Here is a 21,893-nt window from a genome sequence, read left to right on the forward strand (position 1 = left end):
TGCTTTGGAAAGCAGGAATTCGGTCAGTGAAATAGCTCACGTGTGGGGCAGGACCAGCCCCCCGGACAGCTTCCCGCTGCAATGCTGGTGTGAAGGGAGGCCGGACGAGGCGCCCCCCGTGCGAGTGCCCCTTACATCCCTGCACCCACGCAGCTGCTCCGGGTCCGGGCCCCAAAGGGCTGGTCCCGGCTGCGGGACCCGCCGTGGGTCATGGCAGAGGGGGGCGCCGGGTACCGCTGGGGGGAGCAGGAGGGTAGAGGCGCTGTGGGGTGCAGGGAGGGGGCTGTGGGGCACTGGCCATGGGACGCAGGGCGCCGTGGGGCACTGGCTGTGGGGCAGAGAGAGGCCGGGGAGCGCAGGCTGCGGGGCGCAGAGAGACCACGGGCCCCTCGAGCGCCGCGCGCTTCCCCTTTAAGGCCCGGCCGAGCGCTCCTCACCCACGCGGCGCTGCCGCAGCGTCCCCGAGCTACCCCCTGATTGGCCCCTCCCTCGGCGCGGCGCCGCCGATTGGCCGGCTGTCAGCGCGTCCGGCGCCGCCGGCCGCGGCCAATGGGCGGGCGGCGCCGCCTATCAATCCGGCGGCGACAGCCAATGCGGAGGCGCCCTCCGCCGCCGTCGCGGCGCCCGGCGGAGGGCGCAGCCAATGGGCGGCGGCGGCGAGGCTCGCGCCGCTTTCGCGGCAAAAAGGATTTGGCGCGCAAAGGCGTGCGGGGCCGGGAGCGGCGGCGAACAATACCCGCGGGCGGCGGCCAGCCCGCGCCGGGGCCGCCGCGCCGCGCCGCGCCCGCGCCGCGCCGAGCATGGGCCGCGCCCCCGCCGGCCGGCCGCGCCCCCGCGCCCTGCCCGCCGCGCCGCCGTGAGGGCCGAGCCCCGCGCCGCCCCGCGCCGCGCCGCGCCGCCGGCGATGTGAGCCATGGCGGCGGGCGGCGCGGCGGGGCTGGCGGCGCTGCTGGGCGGCGCCTCCCCGCGCCTTCTCATCGTCTCGGCGGCCGAGGAGCCCCCGGGCGGCGGCAGCGGCCGCCCCGACGCCGACCTCCTGCTCTTCGCCACGCCGCAGCCCGCCCGCCCGGGCGCCGCGCCGCGCCGGCCCGCGCTGGGCCGCCCGCCGGTAACCGCCGGGGACGCGACGCGACGGGGACGGGCGGGGGGCGCGGGGCGCGGGTAGCCCGGACCCCGCGGCAGCGGCGGGGCTGCTGGTGCGTCCCGGCGCCGAGCTGGGCTGTGCCGTGGCATGCTGTACCGTGCCGTGCTATGCCTTACGGGCTATAGGGTGCCGTGCCCCACTGTATCGCGCTATTGGTGCCGTGCCCCGCTATAGGGTGCCGTGCCCTGCCGCGCCGCGCCGGGTCACGCCGGGGCACGCCGTGCGGCGCCCTCGGCGGCGCGCCGGGCCCTGCCACGCAGCACACCTGCCAAGCAGGGCCCCGCTGCCCGGCCTTGCGTCAGGCCTGGCGGAGCCGCGGCCCCGCTGGGCGCTGCCTGCTCCGGAAGCTGTGCACCGCCGAGCCCGCCCGGGTTCCTGCCTCCCCTCCACTGCGGCGCATCCGCCGCGCGCCGGCGGCTCGCTCGCGTTGGCGGTGCGGGAGCCCACCCGGGCCGCAGCGATGCCCCTGGGAGCCGTGTGGCAGCTCGCGTTCGCTGGCTGCCCCGGACCCTGGCGTGGGGCAGCACAGGACTGCTGGGGCTGGGTGGTTGGGTGCTGTCACCCGCCCGGGGCGCCTGCAGCCGGCCTGGCCCCCACCGGACCCCCGCTGGTCCGGCCTGTGGGGGCTACGCATCCTGGGAGCCTGTCTGTAGGGATGCGGCTGGGCCGGCCGGCAGGGAGGTGCGTGGGGCTGCGGCCGCAGGAGGCTCCGTGGTGCCTGAAGCCCCCGCGTCCCTGGTAGGGCCGGCGGTGGGTCGCTGGCGAGGGGGCTCGGCTGCTGAGGCCGGGCTGGAGCAGACCCCTCTGAGGAGCCGCTCTTGTCTCGCAGGTGAAGAGGAAGCTGAACTTGGAGACAGATCACCAGTACATAGCGGAGAGCTTGCCGACAGCCCGGGGCAAAGCGAGAAACCCTGCTAAAGGTACCAGCCCGGCCCGGGCCGCACCGCGGCGGGTGGTCTGAGAGCAGGCTCACTGCGCCCGGCTCCGAGCAGGCTGGAAGCTGCAGCAGAGCTAACAACCCTAGTGCTCCATGGGGCGCGTAGCCAGGCTGACGCATGTCTACATGACCCAGCATGGATAGGGAGGGCAGAAAAGCCAGGTAAACTCATCTAGTGCAAGGCCTGTATCTCCCCAGCCGTCTCCCTCGTGACCCATTGCCAAGCCTTAGGAAGAGGCGTAAGGGTGAAAGCGAAGCAAGCCCTGAGTTTACCCTTGCTGGTCATCCCCTGCCTGGCCCCGATGCTGCAAACGGGCTGCTGCAGATCGCTGCGATGTGCGGGCTTGAGGCAGGCAAGGGCTGGAGTGGGACAGAGGTTGGTGGGAAGGTACATTTTGAGCATGGCTAGCGCATTGTGTGGGCTTTGGGCCGAGGTGGCCAAGGGCGGTGGCCGGGGAGCGCTGGGGGAGCAGGTGGTGACAGCCCAGATGGGCAAGGTAGGGCCGAGCCTTTGAATGTGGGCAGGCTGACCTGAAATGGGTCCGGTGATGTGCGAGCAGACCCTGATGGGTCTGGGTGTGCTAGCAGCCACCAGGAGGACAAGCTGGAGGAGGGCACTTGACACTGGGCTCCGGGCAAGCCCTGAGCGTGTCCTTGGCTGCTCTCAGGGGCAAAGTCTCCCGGGGAGAAGTCTCGCTACGAAACCTCGCTGAACCTCACTACCAAGCGCTTCCTGGAGCTCCTGAGCCAGTCGCCTGATGGCGTGGTGGACCTCAACTGGGCAGCCGAGGTCCTGAAAGTGCAGAAGAGACGCATCTACGACATCACCAATGTCCTGGAGGGCATCCAGCTCATCACCAAGAAGTCCAAGAACAACATCCAGTGGCTGTGCGTACCAGGATGGGCTCCTGCAGGGCTGGGTCCCATCTGTGTCTCGGGCTGGGGTCGGGGTGGCAGCTTGTGGGTCTCACAGGCAGGCTGGGAAGCGACTGGGTGGGAGAAGCTCAGAGCAGCATCACGCTGCTGCTGGCAGCCGGATCCCGAGCATCTGCTCTGGGATTTGGTGGAGTGTCTCTGCTCTGGTGGGCCACAGCCTTTGGGGAGGGCTGCGTGTGACCGTGGGTGACTCCTGAGTGCTGATTTCCTGGCATTGTCTTCAAATCTCTCTTGTGTCTGGGCTGGGGCCTCGCAGGCAGCGCTGCCGCCCCTGGGAGCTGAGCCAGGCCTGGGGAACAGGGTGTTTGTTTGGGGTTTGGTAGCTTGGAGAGGAGCCCAGAACGGTGCCTGTGGTCCGGGTCTGTCCCCTGGTGCGAAGTCCCCACAGGGCCAATTCACTGGGCCCAAGGTGGGACTTGGCAAGGTTCCCAGGTGAGGACTCTGCTGGGGGACAGTCTGGGGTGTGGGCAATGGTGAGCCATGGGGTTCGCTGCAGCTGTGTTCCTGGGAGACCTCCAGGCCTGCTGGTGCAGCCCAGCGGCAGGGTGACCTCCAGGTTTTCTTGCTTGCTGGTGGGGACGGACTGCTGGCAGAGCCACGGGAATCTTCCAGGTGTGCCCTGGTGGGTGTACAAAGGGTGAAGGGTGGAGGCACCCGTCTGTCCTGCCATGCGAGTGTTGCCCAAGATGCAGCCATGCCGAGAGTGACGGAGGCCTGTGCTCCCTCCAGGGGCAGCCAGGCCGCAGTGGGACCTTCCAGCCAGCACCGAGTGCTGGAGAAGGAGCTGCGGGACCTGCAGGCAGCTGAGCGGCAGCTGGATGACCTCATCCAGACGTGCACCATCCAGCTGAGGCTGCTCACGGAGGACCCCGGGAACCAGCAATATCCTTCTGTGCAGGGCAGGTTGCGTGTTGGGGAGCCCTGGGCCCTGTGGGACTGGGACATGGAGAGGTAGCTGGGGAGCAGCTCTCCCCTGCTGCCCCTGAACCCAGGCCAAAGCGCCCTCCGCAGGTCCCATTGGCCCCTCCTTGGGGTTCACAGCCTGTGGAGAGCACGTGTGGGCCTTGGAGGGGGACGGTACTGGAGAGTGAGCCCTGCTGCCGGTCCCAGGGGTCTCCAAGCCAGGAGGTCTCAGCCTGGTGATGGGTAGCTGGCTCTTGGGCAAATGCAACGCTGAGTCCGTCCCCTGGGAGTATTGTGTGGCTGTGAGACACGTCTCCAACCCAATGGCCATGCTTGGCACTGCCTGACAGCCCCTGAAATGTAGTGGGCTAGTGCTGCTCTCCATCGGGCCTTCAGACGTTGAGTGTCACGTCCCTCATTGAGTGCCTTTGGACACTTGAGTGCTGCTCCTTGGTGCCCCGCTCTTTCCATCTGTACCCAGGACCACTGCCTCACGGTCGCAGCGAGGGATGTGTCAGACCAGTGCGGCGGGGATGGCACCTGGTTGGGTTTGGAGGGCTGGGAGAGGATGTCCCAGCCCTGACACCTGCCGTCACTTGTGTGCGGGGCCCCCAAGCTGCTCGGCGGTGCCATGTGCTGTGCTCAGCACCGGGAGGTGAGCCCGGCTGGTGTGAGGCCACGTAATGAGCTGGGCATTTTCCTGCCTGCCTCGCTGCCTCTGGCGCCCCTGTTGCGTGGCAGCGTCCCCAACGTCTGCTCCTTGACCGGCCACACCGCAGCCTATGTGACCTGCCAGGATCTCCGGAGCATTGCAGACCCCTCTGAGCAAATGGTGATGGTTATCAAGGCCCCCCCAGAGACCCAGCTGCAGGTCTCGGACCCCACCGAGGTAAGCCGGGGGCGTCTGGCCCACCATGCCGGCTCCCTGGGTCCGCAGAGCCCTTGGCCGCAGCGTGGTGTCCCTGGGGCTTCCTTGTGCTCACTTGTCTCCCTTCTCCCAGGCTTTCCAGGTGTCTGTGAAAAGCACTCAGGGCCCCATCGACGTGTTCCTCTGCCCCGAAGACAGCTCTGGGGTCTGCAGCCCTGTCAAGAGCCCGTTCAAAGCAGCCGCAGAGGAATCGTCCCCCGCCTCCCCGCTCCTGCATCCGGCCCAGGACGTGAACATGCCATTGTTGCCTGGCGAGCAAGGTGAGCGGCCGGGACAGGGCACGTGGCTCGGGGGGGCCGAGGGTGGCGCCGGGGGACGGGAGTGCCTCTGTGACCACAGGCGGCTCTGGCCGGGGGCAGCCACTGGCTGTCGCTGCGTTTGCAGCTCCGCAGGATGAGCCGGAGCATGCTGCAGAGCCCCTTTCCCGTCCGTGCTGTCCCTGTGCCATCACCTGGGGACGGGAAAGGGCAGGGGGAGATGCCCCAGCTCTAGGCATCTCTGTGGTGATGCAGCGAGGATCCCACGGGGCAGAGCCTGCCGCTTGCAGAAGGCTGCCGTTCTCCAGGCCGTGGGCACTGATGTCAGCCCGTGCTGTGGCAGGTCTCAGCCACGGCACAGGCAGTGGCAGTGGAGAAGCGCTCCCCTCCCTTGGTCGTGGTGGCAGAGTGCCTCCCATACCCTGCACGTTCTGCAGCCCCCAGCTGCGGGGACCCCCTGGTTTGCATCTCTGGGGCAGGCAGTGGGGTGGCAGGCAGGGAGCAGAGAGCTCCAGCAGAGGCCTCGGCACGTCCTGGCACATGGCAATGTGCAAGATGGAGCTGCAAACATCTCGCACCCAGAGGAGGGTGTTCGTCCTCTGCCCGACCGGCTGAGCTCCCGCTCCTCAGCGTCAGCAGGGATTTAGCAGCACCCAGAAATTGTTCTGGCACCCAGAGGAGCGCCTGCGCCTGGTGCTTGCGCTCTCCTGCGCGTGGCCACGAGCTGGCTGTGCAAGCCTTCTGGGCTTACAAAAGTGTCCGAAGAAAATTAACCCTTAGCGCAGTAACCCTCTCTGCGGGGCCCCTCTGCTCCCACTGGTGCACGCGCCAGGCGCAGGGGGCAGGCGTCGGGGGCTGCGTGGCCGGCTCCGGCAGGCTCTCCCTGTCTCCACAGAGCCCCTGCTGCCCGGGGAGGGCGCGCTGCCCGGCAAGTGCCCCGCGGATGATGTCAGCCTCTCGCCGCTGGCCTCCATGGATGCTCTCTTGGAGCAGACCAAGGACGATTTCTCCGGCTTCCTCCCGGACGAGTTCATCAACCTGTCCCCCCCCCAGCCCCAAGATTACCACTTTGGCCTGGAGGAAGGCGAGGGCATCAGCGAGCTGTTCGACTGCGACTTCGGCGACTTCACGCCCTTGGACTTCTGAGGCGCCGCGGGAGCAGCCGCTGCTCCTCCCGGCAGCCGAACAGACCCCTGCGGCGGGGTCCCGGCCGCAGGGGAAGCTGGGGGCAGCGTCCGCATCCCTCGGGGGCCGTGGGGGTCCCCTCCACGCCACCGCTTTGGTTTGCCCTTGGGTCGTCTCTGGTGCACGTGCCTTTCCTTGGCGGCCACCCCCCAGGCTGAGCTGCCGCCAGCTCCTTGCCTCGGGTCTCTGCGGCCCCCCTGCCACCGCCACGGTGGCCTCCTTCTCCCCGGCCCCCTTGGCTCCAGGAGCGGCGGCGAAGGAGGAGGCGCCAGCGTGCCTCCAGCCATGGCGGGGCCAGGAGGCACCGGCGTCCCCCCGCATGGGGAGAGTTGGGGGGTCCTTGGGGCGCCCAGCCTGCTGCCCTGTGGCGGGGCCCTCGTGGGGGGAGCCGGCGCGGGCGGCCCGGCCGGCCCCTCGCAGAGCTTTAAGCAGTCCTGTGTATAGATTTGATTAATTTATTATTGTTGGTCCCTGGGGGCGGTGTTGCCTTTCCTTGGGCGGGGGAGGGAGCGGGGGGCCGTGTGCCCCGCGGGGCGCCAGGGCCGGGAGGTGTCGCGGTGAGGGGCGGGGGCCTGGCTCCCCTTGCCGTGGCGAGGGCAGCCCCCAGCCCCCCGGTTATTTATTTATTATTTATGCGACGCGGAAGCTCTCTCGGCGGGCGAGGGGGGGCCTGGCGGGCGAGAGGGGGCCCGGCGGCAGCTCGCCACCATCTCCCCACGCAGGCGGCCCATGGTCGACGCTGGGCCGCCGCCGCCTGAGGGGCCGGGAGTGCAGGTGCCACAGACGGGTGGGCAGCTTCTTGCTCGCTTCCCAGCGAGGGCCCAAACCGGGGCGGAAAGGGAGGGGGGTCCCCGCCAGCCGTGGCAGCACCCCGGGGAGGCGGGTGGCCTGGCATGGCGGCACTCATGGGGGCCTAGGCTCGTCTCCAGGCTTTCTCTGTCAGTCTTTGCGCAGTGCTCGCTTTCTGCGGCTTCCTCCTCACCGGGCGGCTGTGGCGGCCGTCCCCCCGTACCGGGCCGCGCGGGGTGCCACCGGTGGCAGGGTGCTGCGCGCCTCCCTGGGCCCGGAAAGCAGGGCAGGGAGCAGCGAAGATGGGGAGAGGGAAAAGGATGGGGTTTCCTCGCCTGCTGGGGGCCGCCGAGCCGGACTGGAGACGCACTTTCACTTACTGCCTTTTAACAAATTTTGTGTTCTTCTGAGCTTCGTGTTTAATAAAGGTTTCTACTGACTCCCCAGCCTGCAGTTTGCCAAAATCCCGGAAACTATGGCCTTTCCGAAAGGAAAAAAGCCTGATGAGCGAGCCTGCCCTGCAAGCACAGGTCTGCCCAAGCCTGGTGGCTGCAGGGGTCTGGAAAAGCCCTCCAGCTTTTTTGCCACCAAAACCCCTCCCTCGGGGGCCAAATTACGGTAATTTTTTTAAGCTCCGGACTGAGCAGCGGGACGACCACAGAGGACGTGGCTGAGGGTGGATAAGACCTCAGCAGGTCAATGCAGGCGTCCGGGACGGCCCTGTGGCAGCAGGCGCTGTGCGAGGGATGGGGCTCATCCAGCTTGGCGTGGGGGGACGGCAGGCGCTTGCTGGGGCCTCTGGCCCTGAGCGGGGCTGGACCTGCCCCCATCCCCAGCATTTGCTGGCGAGGGGCTGGGGGGGTCCCATGTGGCACAGGCTCCGTGCTGGGGTGCGCGGGAGCCAGGGGCGCTGCCTGGTCCCCACCGGTGATGGGATGGGTGCCAAGGTGCAGCGGAGGGTGGCTGCGGGGCCGGGGCTGCTGGGAGGCCGTGCGTGCTGCACCGCTGCAAGGGCTGAGCTTTGCACCGGGAGAGTCCGAGGAAGGGCTTTCCATTCCGCAAAGCCAACCAGGGGTTTCCCATGGCTCCTCTCTGTGTTGCAGAGCAGTCTCCCCAGTTGCTGGCATGGGAGCTGCATGCGTGCCCCACAGCCCGCTGGCCCTGTGGACGACGTTGCCACGGAGCCCGTTGGAAGCACCAAAATCACGTCGGCGCATCATTCCCCACAGGCACCTTGTCTCCTCGGCCCCCACTGCCCATCGGCCCTGGGCAGGGGGCTCAGCATGGTGCTAAATAGGGTCTCAAGCGCTTGGTGCCAGTGCTGCCTTGCTCAGCCTTGCTGGGTGCCCGTGCTGCTGGCCCTGTGCTGCAGCACCCGCATCTCCAGCAGCCTGGTCTGGCCGGCAGCACTTGGCCTGCCTCCTTTAAGCAGACCTGAAATAATCCCTGCGTGCACATGTAACCAGCAGCTCCCCGCTGCTTGCCCGCTCGTGCTCTCCAGGCCCACAGCTCTGGTCGGTGCAGTGCCGGAGCCGAGGGCTCCGAGGGGTGACGGCGTGGCTCAGGGGGCCGGCGGCTGGCACGGCAGAGCCGTTGCACCTCTTGCTTCTGCTAACGCTCAGCTCCGGAGATGTTTGGAGCAGCGCAGAGGTTTCATTAATCTTCGCACACCTGCATGACTCTCCTCTCGAAGTGCAGATGGATGCTGACGTGAGCTGCAAACTGTTAGCCACTATGTAGAGCATCTGCAATAGGCTGCGCTTTCTCCAGCCTGAGGCTAGGGTCTTTAAAACAGCAAAGGAGCCCAATGCTTGGCACGGTTTTATCTAACGGGGCCAGTTGCCCCAGGCTGGGACTCACAGCCAAGAAAGCAAAAGCCTCCCGGTGCCACTGGCGTCACGGGGAGCTGAAGCGCAGCTACCCCGGCAGACCTGGCCCCATCGCTAGGGCCCAGGGGCTCGGCCCGCGCCGCGCAACACAGGCTGCTCTCGGCAAGCTGCACCGCAGCCTCCGCTCCTGGCATAGCCCACCAAGGGCTGCCCGGGGATGCTGGGACCCCCAGGCCCCGGTGGGAGGCAGGGACGCGCCGCCCCAAGCGGGAACGCCACTTCCTTCCTGGCTCTGTGCGGCTTGCTCTCCTCTGGTTTCTGCCCGGCTTCCTGCATGTCATTTATTTAAAAAGGCTGATAAATATTTCACTCCAGACTGCATTGCACAAGCTCCCCGCTACCGCTCCGGGTTTCGCAGCTAATTGGAGCCCCGGCTTTCAGCCTGCTGGGTGCTGCCGTATAATGCGTGGCCGTGTAGCCTGCTGAGGGCATCTGCAGGCATGCACAGACCCAAAGGCTGACGGGCGACTCCGGGGCCGCCGCGGGCCACAGCTGCTGGCCATCCCGGCCCCACTGGCAAAGCCGGGCACCGGAACGTGCTGAAAGCCTGGTGGACACCTGTGCCTTCAACACATTTCTTGACTGTCGATTGCAGTTGAGGGGAAAGCTGCTGGTAGGGGCTATTGCAAAGGGGGGGGTCCCAGATGGGGCCAAGCCCAAAGCACCTCAGTGAGCAGAAGAGATGAGCAGTGGTTTCAGGGAGGGATTTTTAAGCCTGTTTTGACTTTAAGGACTTTCTGCCTTCAGGAAAGCCTCATAGGCTTCAGCTGGGGTCCCTGATCCTGCAGCTGAAAAGCAGAAAAGGGAAGGAGGCAGGAGGTGTGAGTGCAAAGAGGATGAAACTGGGAGGAAAGGAGTCACCCTGGCTTTGGAGAAGCAGTAGGAGAGATTGCTCCAGGGTAGGAGATACTGCTTGCATCCTCTCTCCTGGCTGCCTGTTCCCGCTGCCTGTGCCAACCCAGGGAAGGACTCCTTGAATGTCCCAGCATGATGGTTTGGCTCCGAGAGCCTTCCTTGCAGCTCCCTGCGCCCTGCAGAGCCTCTTGCTGCGCTGCCTGTACAGGCAGCAATGAACTTTGCCACCAGAGTGTAGGAAATAAAATTCAGGTGCTAAACTAAAATTTTGAGGAAGAAAAATAGAAGGAGGGAAAGGAGCTGGGAGGGGAATTGAGGAGTCCTGTGCTGCACTTGGGGGCCAGGGGATGAAGCTTGTTTGCAGCGACTGGGCTGCTGGCATGGCGCAACATGTGCAGGTCCCAGGGCTGACACCCCTGAGGGGTGCAATAGCTGAGCAGGGACCAGCAGAAACCAGCCAGGAGAAACTGCCAGGAGATGAGCAAAGCGGGTGCCCCCCTCTCAGGAGTGTCTGGGACGTCTCCATCGGGGGATCCCGACGGGATGGAGCTGCCCAGGCAGCCTGGGGCAGTGCCGGCTCTTGCCTCGGTGCTCCTGCACTTTAATGATGCTCTGAAGCAGAGACTTATGTTGATGCTGGGGAGCAGCTGGATGGGGCCCTGGGGATGTCAGAGCAGAAATGCTGGCTGATGCCTCAAGGCCCAGGGGGCTTCACCTGAGTGGTCCCAGCACGTGTGTCGGAGGCTCCCACACTGCTGTGTTAGAAAGCATGAGAAATGGCCAAGAGACCCCATCGGCTTCTGCTGGGCAAAAATTTCTGGGGGAGCTGAAGGGGATTTGAGTTTGGTTGTTCACCATGGGCAAAGATCAGTCCCCACGACCCGGGGTGGGATGGAGGAGCAGGAAGGGACCAGCCCCCTGTTTCCATACTGCGGGGCTGTAGCAGGAACAGCGAAGGGCCTGTCACACCTTCCTGGACAGAAACCACCCGGCTGGAGGAGTGCAAAAGCTGCTGCATTTCACCGGGGATGGCCCCTGAGCTCTGCCCCTGCAGCTAGACCAGCAACCTCCTCTTCACCCTGAGGCCAGAGGTGTATCCTGCATGGAAAGGTTGGTCCATACAGTAACAGGTAGCTTTGTTGTACAGTGCTTTTGGGAAGGAGCCTGTCCCACCACTGCCATCCTCTGCAAATGTCCACCTGCTCCTTTGGAGTCTCCTTGAGAAGGTTTCCCGTCAATGTTGAAGCAGGTAAAACAAAAGAGCAACGTGTTGTGGGTTATCCTAGGAGAGGGCATTCAATTTGTTTCTCATTGAAGCGCTGCAAAAGCCATCAGAGGGACGATGATCTCGGCCCGACCTGAGTTCAGCGCTCTGCGCAAGCTGAGAAAAGCCGAGCAAAGCCCCCTGTTTCCAACACGAAGCACTCGGCTGCACTCCGACAGCTTTTAGGAGCTGCGTTGGCTCCTCCTCACCGCTCCAGAGTGGTGAATAGCATGTTAGGGAGAACTCCCCGGCACCTCGGTGCCAGGGCAAGGCTTTCCGTGGGGCGAGGGGTGGAAAATACCGCAGGAGCCCAGAGGAGAGGGAGAGCAGGAAGGACGGGGAGCTTTTTGCTCGCTCTCCATTGATTCTTCACGACCTGCCAGCCGAGCCTTCCTCCTCCCATCCGCTGCTGCAGGAAAATTGCATTTTGCCTGCCCTGCGGCAAAGCCCGTGGCCAAAGCCTCGTGCGGGCGCCTGGAGGCTGCACCGGCGAGGAGCACATCTGCCCCATTGGTGCTGGTGGGGAGCCGCACTCAGCTGCGAAGCTCATTCCCCGTTTTGCACCCCTCCCTTGGCCTGGCAGATCTTGCTGCGACAAAGCACGGCAGAGTGGAAGATGCTCCACGTAGGGCCACATCTGCTGCTGGCAGGCTTGTGGGAGGCTTGCAGGGCGCCGGGCCGGGCCCCGGCTTCTCCCCAGCGCCGCTCACGGCGGCAGCGTGAGTGCTGCTCGTGGCCCTGGTCAGGGAGAACATGCGGCAGCGTTAGCCCTGGGGTGGCCGGTGCCACGCGTGGGACGTGCCGCCGCACCGTGGCCCCTTCTAGGGCCACCCAGCTCTGGACCTGCTGCTCCCCTCACCCGGGGAGAGCAGCATCGCACCGGCAAAGCTGCCCGGCTTGGCCCAGGGAGATGGTCTGCAGGAGAGCAAAGGGCTGAGCAGCACCCACCACATCTCCAGCCTCCATGGTGGCCTGCACCACCAGCAGCTTCGCAAGCTGCCCCCGATTTCCCAGCCTGCAACATCTCTCCCTGCAAGATCGAAGTTTCCAGCGACAGTGGCTGAGGTGCTGACACTTTTATGATTTACTGCAAGGCCCTGGGCGGGTGCAGGCGGCAGCCAGTTCCCGACACTGCAGCGTGCCAGTGAGCCCTGATGCCTGCAGTTCGCAAGCCCCCTTCAGCCCTTTCGTTTCGTTCTCGTGGTGGGTCGGGGCGAGCCGTGACGCTACGCAAAGGCACAAGCATGCCTCACAGCTATTTCGGTTTCTCCTCTGTGAAGGCAAACCTGCCTGCCTCGACATCAAGCGGCATTTACTGCTGTGCTGCCAAACAACTGCGTGTTCCTGCTAAGGGAGGAAGAAGAGTCCTTGGGCATTCCAGCCCCTCGAAACAAGGTCCCACATGTGGTTTAGCTCCATCACTGTGAGTCTGAGGGGAGATGAGGCTCCTTCACTGCCGTGGCGATGAAGATGGAGGAACACATCGCCGGATGGAGGCATTGGCTTCTCCATGCCTAGTCAGAGCAGTATAAAAATAACCTGCTTTGCATCCCAGGGATGATTCATTATACAGCTGAAGGGCTTCCCCGCTTCTATTTTGAATCACTGGAGAAAGAGCTGGTAATTCATGTAGGAGTTTTTCTTATTTCTGAATATTATGCGTCAAGTTTGGAAAGCGACCCAGGGCTCTGGCTGCTGATGGTCATGACTTTGGGTTTTTTTGAGTTATTTGCCATGCCTTCAGGGCCTGGGCTGCTTTTTGCATCAGGCCAAACAGATGTGGTGTGCTACACAGGAGATGCACGCCCGGTCATACCTTGCAGGTCCTTAGCTTTTATTCACCATCGTTTTCTTTTCTCCTGCATGTGCAGTAAATGCATAGCTAGCAAGGTATGCTCTCGCTGTCCAGCTTTGGAGGCACGCTTGGCGCAGTCAGACCGCAGCAGCCTCTGCCCCCTTAGAAGTGCCTGCAGCGACCACGAAGAGCTGCAAGGCTGAGTCGTGCCAGGGGAAACGGCATAACTGCAAACACAGAGCAGAGCGAGGCAGAGTTGTGGCATCTCCCTGTGCTGATCCGCTACGAGGTTTGAACATGGACACATCAGAAGAGCCCCTGGATCTCCACGGCTGAAGCAGAAGGACTAGCTGCGCTGGCCGGCACAGGGACAGGCTGGCAGGTTCTCGAGTACCAGCCTTTAAATGAGGACACGGCACAAAGTTTGTCAACATCTGCACTGTGCACGGGCCGTACGCAGGCAGCGGGGCCCAGCGGGGCCCCACAGCTCATCACATGCCTGCAGTGCCGTCTGCCTGCATGGGCGCCCCAAGACCCAGCCTTCGGATGCGGCTCACCCGCTCAAAGCAGCCACTGCACCAGGGCTCCCCAGGGCTGCCAGGTGCTGTGGAGCTGCACATGTGGCTGAGTTCTTCTTCATCCATGGAGAAGAGCAGCTGCGTCAAGGTGGGAACCCTAATGGGAAATGGCCCCAGCTTGCCTCCCTTTTCCTCTTGACTCCCATGCAGCAGACGATGCTCCTCTTGCCTCCCTAGCTTCTCCTCGCTGCTGGGTTGAGCCAACTCCTCTCTGCAGGTTTTAATGGTGAACGGTTGCCCTAGTGGGAATGAGCCAGCTTCCCGTCCCTGTTTCTGAAGTTTAATGATGTCCTCGCAGGCGTTGCCTCCTGTCCGCGGGGTTTGGCGTGCGCTGTGCATGGTCGTGCAGTGTACTGGGGTGCTGGGCTCTGGCCAGGCGCAGCCCCTGATCCTGGCTTGCTTTGGCATCCTGTCACGCACTTAAATATTTCAGGTTCTGCAAAACCCATGTATTATTTCTTCTGAAAATAAATAACTTGGGGAGGTGAAGCATAGCATTGTTTATTCATGGAGACGCTGGTAAGTGGGCGCTTCATTTATTCATGAGCGATTGCGTCCCTGTCCCTCGCTCTGCGTGGGCAGCACAGCAGGATCCCTGGGTCTCCCGCTGCAAGGGGACAGGCAGGAGCCCTCAGAGATGGGGTGGGTGCTGCTGGCCAGGGTGGCGAGGCCGGGGCAGAGGCTGTGCCGCTTTTCCCTGCAAGTAGCGTTCGGGGTGCGTTTTCCCCTGGCCGGGGAAGGGGAGCAGCCTGGGCTCTGCTGTGGGGTCCCATTGGCTGCAGCTGCTGCTGGAGCGAGGCAGAGCAAACTCGCTGCCTTGCGCCCAGGCTCCCCAGGGCAGTGTCAGATGGAGGTCACTTGGGGTGGACATCCATGCTCTTCTGGGCATCTACAGTGAGGGCTGTGTCCCAGTAGCTAAAGGTGTAAAACCCCTCTGGAGCTCTGCTTCTGTGAGCTAGAAGCTGCAGGGGGTGGGAGAAGAGGTCGACGATGGGCTGGAGGAGGAGTGTGTTAGCCTTCCTCCTCATCTCCTGGAGAGCTACCTCCCACTGCAACCACCCACCGGCCTTGGGCAGCTGAAGTGTGCCATGCCTGGAGGAGACACAAGGCTCAAACCCTGCGGATGGTCCCAGTGCAGAGCAGCTCTGGGCCAGCTCAGCTTTCGGCCCCCACATTTTCTTGCTCTCCATGTTACTCAGGGCAGTCACCATGCGGGCATGTGACAGGCTCCAGGTAAGCGCAGGCAATGCTAGACATGGCCTGGCCAGCCGCGCCAGGCTTTACGAGGTGCACTCGGGAGGAGAAGGTAGGGAGAGCCCAGCTTCAGTCCCTGTGGTGGTGAAGCTCCATTGTCAGGTTTGCAATGATTTTACAGTCCCTTTGGCAGAAAAGCATTGACTTCCAGCAACTAGTGGGGAGAGAATTTGGGTTCTTGTGATCATGAAATCCACTGGAGTGACCTGGAGGTCCCGATCAGGACTTCTGGCTGAATAAACGACTGAGGAGCCACCAGTGAGCAAAAGAGCCAGGAGGAGTGTTATGGGCAGGAACGGCCTGTGGACATCTGTCTGGCTATCGGGCCTCAGCTGAGTGTTTCGTTCTCATGACAGCCAAGTTCAGAAGCTCTGGTTCTTGGGCACAAAAAGGTTTTCTGCTGCCCTCTGGGAGGCAAGGGCCCTGCGCTGCCTGGACTGGGTGCCTGTGCTCTCCTGGAGCCCCCGAGCGTCACCACCTTCTGCTCCAGGTCCCAGGTGCACTTTTTCTGCCTCTATTCCCTTGCACATAGTGGAAGCAGCAGGGAGATTGTAAAAATAGCCGTGATGCATCCCCACAATCAGTCAGTGCTCTGCTTGCAGATGGTTGTCCCTGGGGGTGGAGGAGAGCAAGCAAACTACACGTGCCACAGCTTAGTCACGTTGGTTTAGGGAAGTGTCTCAGTTCCAAAAGTTAGGTTAGGAGAAGCTGAGCTCAGCCAAATCTGTTGGCCTCAAGAGATGCTTGTGAAGGAAGAGGTAGCACCGACAGAGGCCAGCCAGGCTACGATTTTGCATCCACATGAAATTGTTGCATGCCCCTTTTTGTGGCTAAAATCCTAGGTTGCATCTTAGAGGGATGGAAGGAATCCCACCACACTGAAAAAAAGGGCTAGTCTGAGCCACGCAGAACGACAGCAGTGTGAAACTCTGCCCTGGCATGGCTTCATCTAGTGCCCAGTGGGTCACCAGCTGGTGCTGGGTTATTGCTGCAGGTAATTGCTCTCGTGATAGCAAGGCATAGATGAAGTGGGTCCCAAGCACTCTGCACGTGCTGGGAATCCTTGTCTTCTCCTCCTCCGTGCTGGAAGCCTTGCTGCAGGTGAGGCATGTTCCCCACATGCCAGACAGGATGGAATGGAGCTGTTCAAATCCTGCTCCCTGGCTGGGATGTGGCCGACAGTGGGCACTTGCAGAGCTGTAAGGTCCTTCTGGATCCAGCATGGCAGTTTCATACCAGTTAGCCAAGACTGCAGGTTAGCAGCACACCTAAATTCATCTCCCATTGGAGCTGCTTTTTCTGGGGATGTCCCCAGCCTTCCTGAGGTTATTCAGCCCAGCTCTGATTTTTGTGGCTGAATTTCTATGTGCAGGCTGATGCAAATGCAGTCCACTAGAAGGCCAAATGTAGAGGTGGTGGGACCCCCGAGGCCATGCGGGCTGTCGCTTCGCAGGGATACCCATCCTGGGCTTGCACATGGGAGTTTGGGGCCAGGGGCAACATGCTGAAATCAGCAGGGCTCTGGGTGATAACAGCTGCTGCTGCTTGCAGGGCTGGAAATTGGGTTTATGTGCAAAGCCCTGCATCCCAAATGGGGTGATAGGGGGCTTAAGCTGCAAAAATCTTTCATGAAAATGAATCCTTTGGAGCAGTAACGTGGCTTTATTGCCCAGGCCCTCCAGGACAGAGGGGTCTAAAAAGGTAGGTGTTGAAAGGTAGCCCACCACCGTGGTACTGACACCCACATCTGCAGGGGACTGGAAAGCACAAGCCTGTTTCTGTCTAGTGCATCACAGCCCTATTTGGCAAAGCGTGTTTTTTGTTTGTGGGGATCTTTGAGGACAGTCTGGGATAAAGACGTGCATGTGGCTACTAGTCCTCCCCACATGTGCAGGCTCCAACTTGTGTCAGGCAGGGACGGGGCCAGCCTGCTTGCTCCATAAAGGAGGGACTCCTCTTCCTCACCTACCTGGCCTCTTGTGGCAACCGGCTTGGGGTAGGAAGGGGGTTTTATGTCTGCTCAGGCTATCAGGAACCAGCACAGTAGGTGCGATGTGCTGGGGCCAAAACCGTGCCCTCGGTGCTGGGAGCCGGCAAGAGGCAGCGTGATCTGGCGGCGTGATCCGAGCCGCATGTTGGGAGCCGGCTGCCTGTCACTATGGACACGGAGGAGCTGGCGTCAGGCTGCGAGCCATTGCCAGGCAACGCAGGGAAGTCACCTGAAACAGCCGCTGCTGGCAGGGGACAACTCTTGGGGGCTCCGGCACCCGCTGGAGATGCCGTCCGGCAGAGCAAAGCCTGCTCGCCCGCCTTCTGCGCAGGTCTCAGCGGGCTCGTCCACGGCCGCTGGGTCGTCCCTGTGAGGGCACCAACAGCCCTCCATGTCCCAGCCACAGCAGCTGCTCGTGATCCTGGCAAAAGCACCAGCGTCTGAGCAATGATGCCCAAGTGTCCGGTTGCAGGCACGTTCCCAGGGTCCGGCCAGGCCCCGGCGAAGGGCAGGCTTTCAGGCTTCCTAAGGGCTCCCTGAAATGGGAATTGTGCCTAAGTCTTTATTAAAAATGTAATGTGTTAGCACCTACTCAGCCTTAAGTTGAGAACTGCATATGGTGAGCTGAATTCGGTCCTGTCCCTGTGTGTCCCGTGTTTCACAGGCAATCTGGAGTGTTTCCATTGGATGCGAAGTTAAAGGTACTCTTGGAGAGCGAACAAATCTACTGTCTCCTCTCTTCTAACGCAGCAGAATGAGGATCTTGAATGCAAAGCTCAAGATTTCAGCCAGAATGACTGGCAGAAAGACACCTGCACGGTTGCTCCTGGGAAAAAATGTGATCATGGCTGACTGAGCTGCTGCTGCTGTTGTCAAAACAGAGCAAATGCTTTCAATTCAATGAGTAAAAAGCTCCAAACTTATTCCCTGGATTTCCGGTGGCTCCCCATAAACCACACAGCTACTTTTTCCGGGGTGACACCAAAACCAGTGGTGCTTCTTCATATCACACAAGGTTTGGTGACAGCTGCTTGAGGAGCAAAAGTTTCCTGGGCTCCAGTTAGGTGCCAGCTTCCCCTCTTTGTTTTCAGGCATCAGCCCATCTCCTGGGCAGACCTGGGTGCTCTGGCCTTGAGCTGGAGCTCAAGGAGTTCAGGTGTTTGCCCATCAGGGTGCTGTGGGTTTCAAGCCCTTACGCGTCATGATAGTGGGAGCTCAGAGATCATCTCTGCCTCCTTTCTGCAGCATATCAAGAATGTTGGGGTCAGCAGGATGCCCTCCTGAGTGGGCACTGAACTTGCTATCACTGCTACCAGACGAGCTCCAAATTGCTTTAAATCCATGGCAGGAAGCCAGGCAAGGAGGTGAGCACTCGGCAGAGGCTCTGCAGTGGTGCAGCAAGAGAGGGCTCTTTGCCTAGGTCCCTTGTCGGAGCGAAATGAAAATGCCCGGCTTTCCAGGGCTGCTGCTGCACAAGGCAGCAAACGTCATGCCCAGGTTGGCCCCTCACAGCTACCTCCTCCAAGGATGAGGGGCAGGTGCTGGTGCAGCTCATGGGGTCTGGAGACCCTGTCTGGAGCCAAAGCACTGAAGGACCACTACTGCCCTGCTGGCCTCCAGTGACCTCAAAGCAGGAGATGGGACACCACGCTGAGTCCCCATGGCAGGCCCTGCTCACCGTGGCCCGGCTCTGGCCTTGGTTCCCGCTCCTCTGCCAGCCTCTAGGCTGATGGGGCTGCAATGAGGAGCCAATAAGGGCCACACTGGGGCCAACCACAACCACGTTGGGATCATCCAGCGATGCGCTGAGACCAATTGCGACCACAGCAGGACCACCCAGGGCATCACTGAGGCCAACTAGGGCTACCCCAGGCCCAAGCATGACCACTGTAGGACCACCCAGGGCCAGTTGGGGCCAACCGTGACCACAGCAGGATGACTGAGGGCTGCATTGGGGCTAATCACAACCACAGTGGGACCACCCGAAGCCGCACAGGGGCCAACCAGCTCTACCCTAGGGCCAACTGTGACCACACCAGGACCACCCAGCACTGCACTGGGGCCAACTGGAACAACCAGAGTCACCCTGGGGCCAACAGCAACCACAAGAGGACCATCCATGGCCATACTGAGGCCAACTGGGCAAACTGAGGCCACTCTGGCCTCAACCGTGACCACAGAGGGATCACCCAGGGCCGCACCACAGCCAGCTGGGGCAACCAGGACAACCCTGCGGCCAGCAGTGGCCACAGTGGGACCACCCAGGGCTGCACTGGGGTGGCACCGGGACCCTCGGGGGCCACCCCGGGGCCACACCACAGCCAAGCGGGTGTCCACACGGGCAGAAGGCCCTGCCCCGGGGTGACCGACCCACAGGGCCCGACAGCACCGACGCCGCTCCCGCCGCGGCCCCCCCCCCCCGCCCGCGCCGGCCCCTCCCGGAGGCGGCTGCCCCGCCCTTCCCGCCCTCCGCCAATGACAGGCGCGCGTTCAGGTGCCAATCACCACGCTCGGCCAACCGGAACGCGGTGGGGGCGGGCACTCGACACGGGCAAAGTTGCCTGGCGGCTGCGGAGCGGCTCCGCGAGTCCCTCCCGGCCCGGTGCAGCGCTCGGTTCGGTACCGCACCGCTCCGTACGGTGCTGCTCGTTACGGTACCGCACCGCACCGCACCGCTCCGTACGGTACCGCACCGCTCCGTACGGTACCGCACCGCACCGCACCGCTCGTTACGGCACCGCTTCTTACGGTACCGTACCGCTCCGTACGCTATCGCTCCTTACGGTACCGCAGCGTTCCATACGGTACCGCTCCTTACGGTACCGCCCCGCCCCGCACCGCTCCTTACGGCACCGCTCCGCTGCCTGCGGTGCCGCTGCGCCCCGGCGGCGGGCCATGATGGCGTGCGCGGAGCTGCTGGCGATGTGCCTGCTGTCGGCCAAGCCCGGCGCCGCGCCCCGCCGCGAGCCGCTGCCCATCTTCCACGACGTGAGTACCGCGGCCGGGCCCGCGGCGCCGCTGCGTCGAATCGGGCCGGGCCGGGGCCGGGGCCGGGGACACCCGCCCGCTGCGGGGCTGCGGGGCCGGATCGCGGCCGAAGCCGGGTGCGGAGGAGCCCCCGCGCCGCCCCCCGCGGGGGCCGCCCCGGCGGCGAGGCCGTGCGGCCGGCCGTGCTGCGGGAGGGTTTCCCGCAGCCTTGCGGGTGCCGGGCTGCGCCCCCAGCCCCGGGCCTGGCCGGACGGGGCGAACGGGCGCTGCGTCCGCACGCGGGTGCAGCCACGGGTGAAGCACTGCGTGCAGATAACTGCGGAAAAGGCCGAAACGGCACTTAAGTGTTCGCTTCAGCAGGAAAAAACCAACCTGTTTTATTTGCTGCGCTTAATATATTTGATAGATGTTTTATTTGGCTGCAGGCAGAGCTCCTGCCGGCTCAGCCCCTGCCGCTACCCGGGGGGTCAGCCCCGCTCAGGCAGCAACCTTGGGCACCCTGAGCCCCGAGGCTGCCCGGGGTGCCCGAGCCCGCGGGCTCCAGGCTCTGCGTCGTGACCGTGGTGCACATGGCAGCGAGCAACTTCTGTTTGCTGGCTCGAATGAAATGCTGGTTCCTGTTGCGTGTATGGATCTTTTCTCTTTTGGGGACGTTTTGGAAGTGTGTGTGCCGGCAAGGAGCAGCGCCGCAGCCCCTGACACGCTGCTGCAGTGTCGAAGCCCATTGGCAAAACGCGGTCCCCCCGCCTCGAGACGCGGGAGCGGGCGGGCAGTGCCTGTACGCCATCCCGAGCCGGCGGCACGGGCCTGGCAGGGCAGTGCCGAGGAGGACTGCCCCTCAAAGCACTGACAGGGAGAAATGAAATCACAGCGTCTCTCTTCCCCCGAGGCATTATAACGATTTGCAGCCACGGAAAGCTTTGGGGACAGCACCTGGCAGTAGGAGTTTGACTTACCCCGGTCATTAAAGCACCGTTGGGACAGCAGCGCAACTCATGAGCGTGATGGAGCTGGAGCGGGGGAGGCCTGGCTGCAGACAGCTCCTGCGCGTGAGGCTGCGGGACCAAAATATCCTCTCGCTGATGAGCTCTGAGCGGGTGCTAAGCAGGGGCGAACACCCCCTGGTGTAAGGTGCAGCTTAGAACAGTGTCAAACCCTTAGTCATCCCTGGACACATCAGCAAAGTTGAATAAGGACATTTGGGCTGAGATGTGGGAATGGACCTTAAAGAGGCAGGTATCTAGATCCTACGTCGAAAGCATCACGTATCTAGATCCTAAATTGAAAGCATCAGGCACCCAAATCGTTTAGGCTGCTCAGATATGGATTTACCAGGAAGGGGCTGGAGCCAGCAACTGGTGGTGTGCAGGCTCCTGGGCTGTGATGGCTTCGCTGTTTGGTTTTGGTGAGTTGTCAAGGACAGGCGTATGTGCTGGAGATGTACACTCGCAGGCTGCTCGGACGGGCACAGTCCTTTTCTGTCTGTGCGGGATGCCGGTTAGCCAACAGAATGAAAGAAGTGAGTTAACGCTGCAAACGTGTGGGCATCGGTGCAGACGAAAGCCTGGCCCTGTCACACAGCGTGACAGTGTCACAGGCCAGTGCTTCAGTCCCAAAGTGCTTTAGTCCCAAAGCCATAAATCATGATATGTTTAAAAAATACTAAACGTTGTATCTTTTTTGTATTTTATTCTGAATTATCGTCCTCTGGGAGGCTAGGAATACCCCTGCACACACCCACATCCCCCCTTGTTTTATTGAAATGTCTGTTATGACTCCTGGAGCAGGAGCTTTGTGTCTAACAAACAGCACAAGACTCCCTGGAAAGCTACAAAAGATACTGTGTAACACCTCAAATGATGCAGGTCCAACAGGCAGAAGATGCCCTTTGCCTGCTGAATCCCCGTCCCGCCTGCTCTTAATGCCCTGGGAGCTAGGAAAGGAAGATGCTATTTGCTCAGGTTGGGAGAGCAGTCAAGCACCCTGGAGGCTGTGGATGGCTCACAGGAATTGCAAGTACAGCTGATGGCTGTCTTGGTTTTCACTAGGCAGGTCCTGACATGACAGATCCCGGCATGCAGCGTCCCCTCAAGCCCTGCCTTGAGGGTGCTGCTGTCAAGATGGAGCTCCATGGGCTGGAGCCAGGTCTCTGGAGGAGGCAGCACCTCTCCCCAAAGGTGCCACTTTCTGCATTTTGGATG

At 62.5% G+C, this 21,893-nt stretch overlaps 2 protein-coding genes across 3 annotated transcripts in view; both read left to right on the top strand.

The window, feature by feature from the left end:
- The first annotated feature begins 840 nt into the window (after nucleotides 1–840).
- E2F1 (E2F transcription factor 1) lies at nucleotides 841–7,519 on the top strand. Its single transcript, XM_064521285.1, has 7 exons — nucleotides 841–1,108; nucleotides 1,974–2,064; nucleotides 2,750–2,969; nucleotides 3,747–3,899; nucleotides 4,695–4,809; nucleotides 4,922–5,108; nucleotides 6,001–7,519. Exons 1-7 carry the CDS (start codon nucleotides 914–916, stop codon nucleotides 6,249–6,251), a joined length of 1,212 nt encoding a protein of 403 aa, XP_064377355.1. The 5' UTR covers nucleotides 841–913; the 3' UTR covers nucleotides 6,252–7,519.
- Nucleotides 7,520–19,327: 11,808 nt separating this feature from the next.
- The window catches only part of NECAB3 (N-terminal EF-hand calcium binding protein 3), a 54,046-nt gene continuing 51,480 nt past the window's right edge, over nucleotides 19,328–21,893 (top strand). For both annotated transcript variants that reach the window (XM_026115595.2, XM_026115596.2), the window contains exon 1: nucleotides 19,328–19,692. In XM_026115595.2, coding sequence (XP_025971380.2) covers nucleotides 19,600–19,692 — 93 coding nt within the window. In that variant the 5' untranslated portion in view covers nucleotides 19,328–19,599. The remainder of the gene's footprint in view (nucleotides 19,693–21,893) is intronic.

The sequence above is a fragment of the Dromaius novaehollandiae genome, chromosome 16, assembly GCF_036370855.1.
Source record: "Dromaius novaehollandiae isolate bDroNov1 chromosome 16, bDroNov1.hap1, whole genome shotgun sequence".
Taxonomy (NCBI): domain Eukaryota; kingdom Metazoa; phylum Chordata; class Aves; order Casuariiformes; family Dromaiidae; genus Dromaius; species Dromaius novaehollandiae.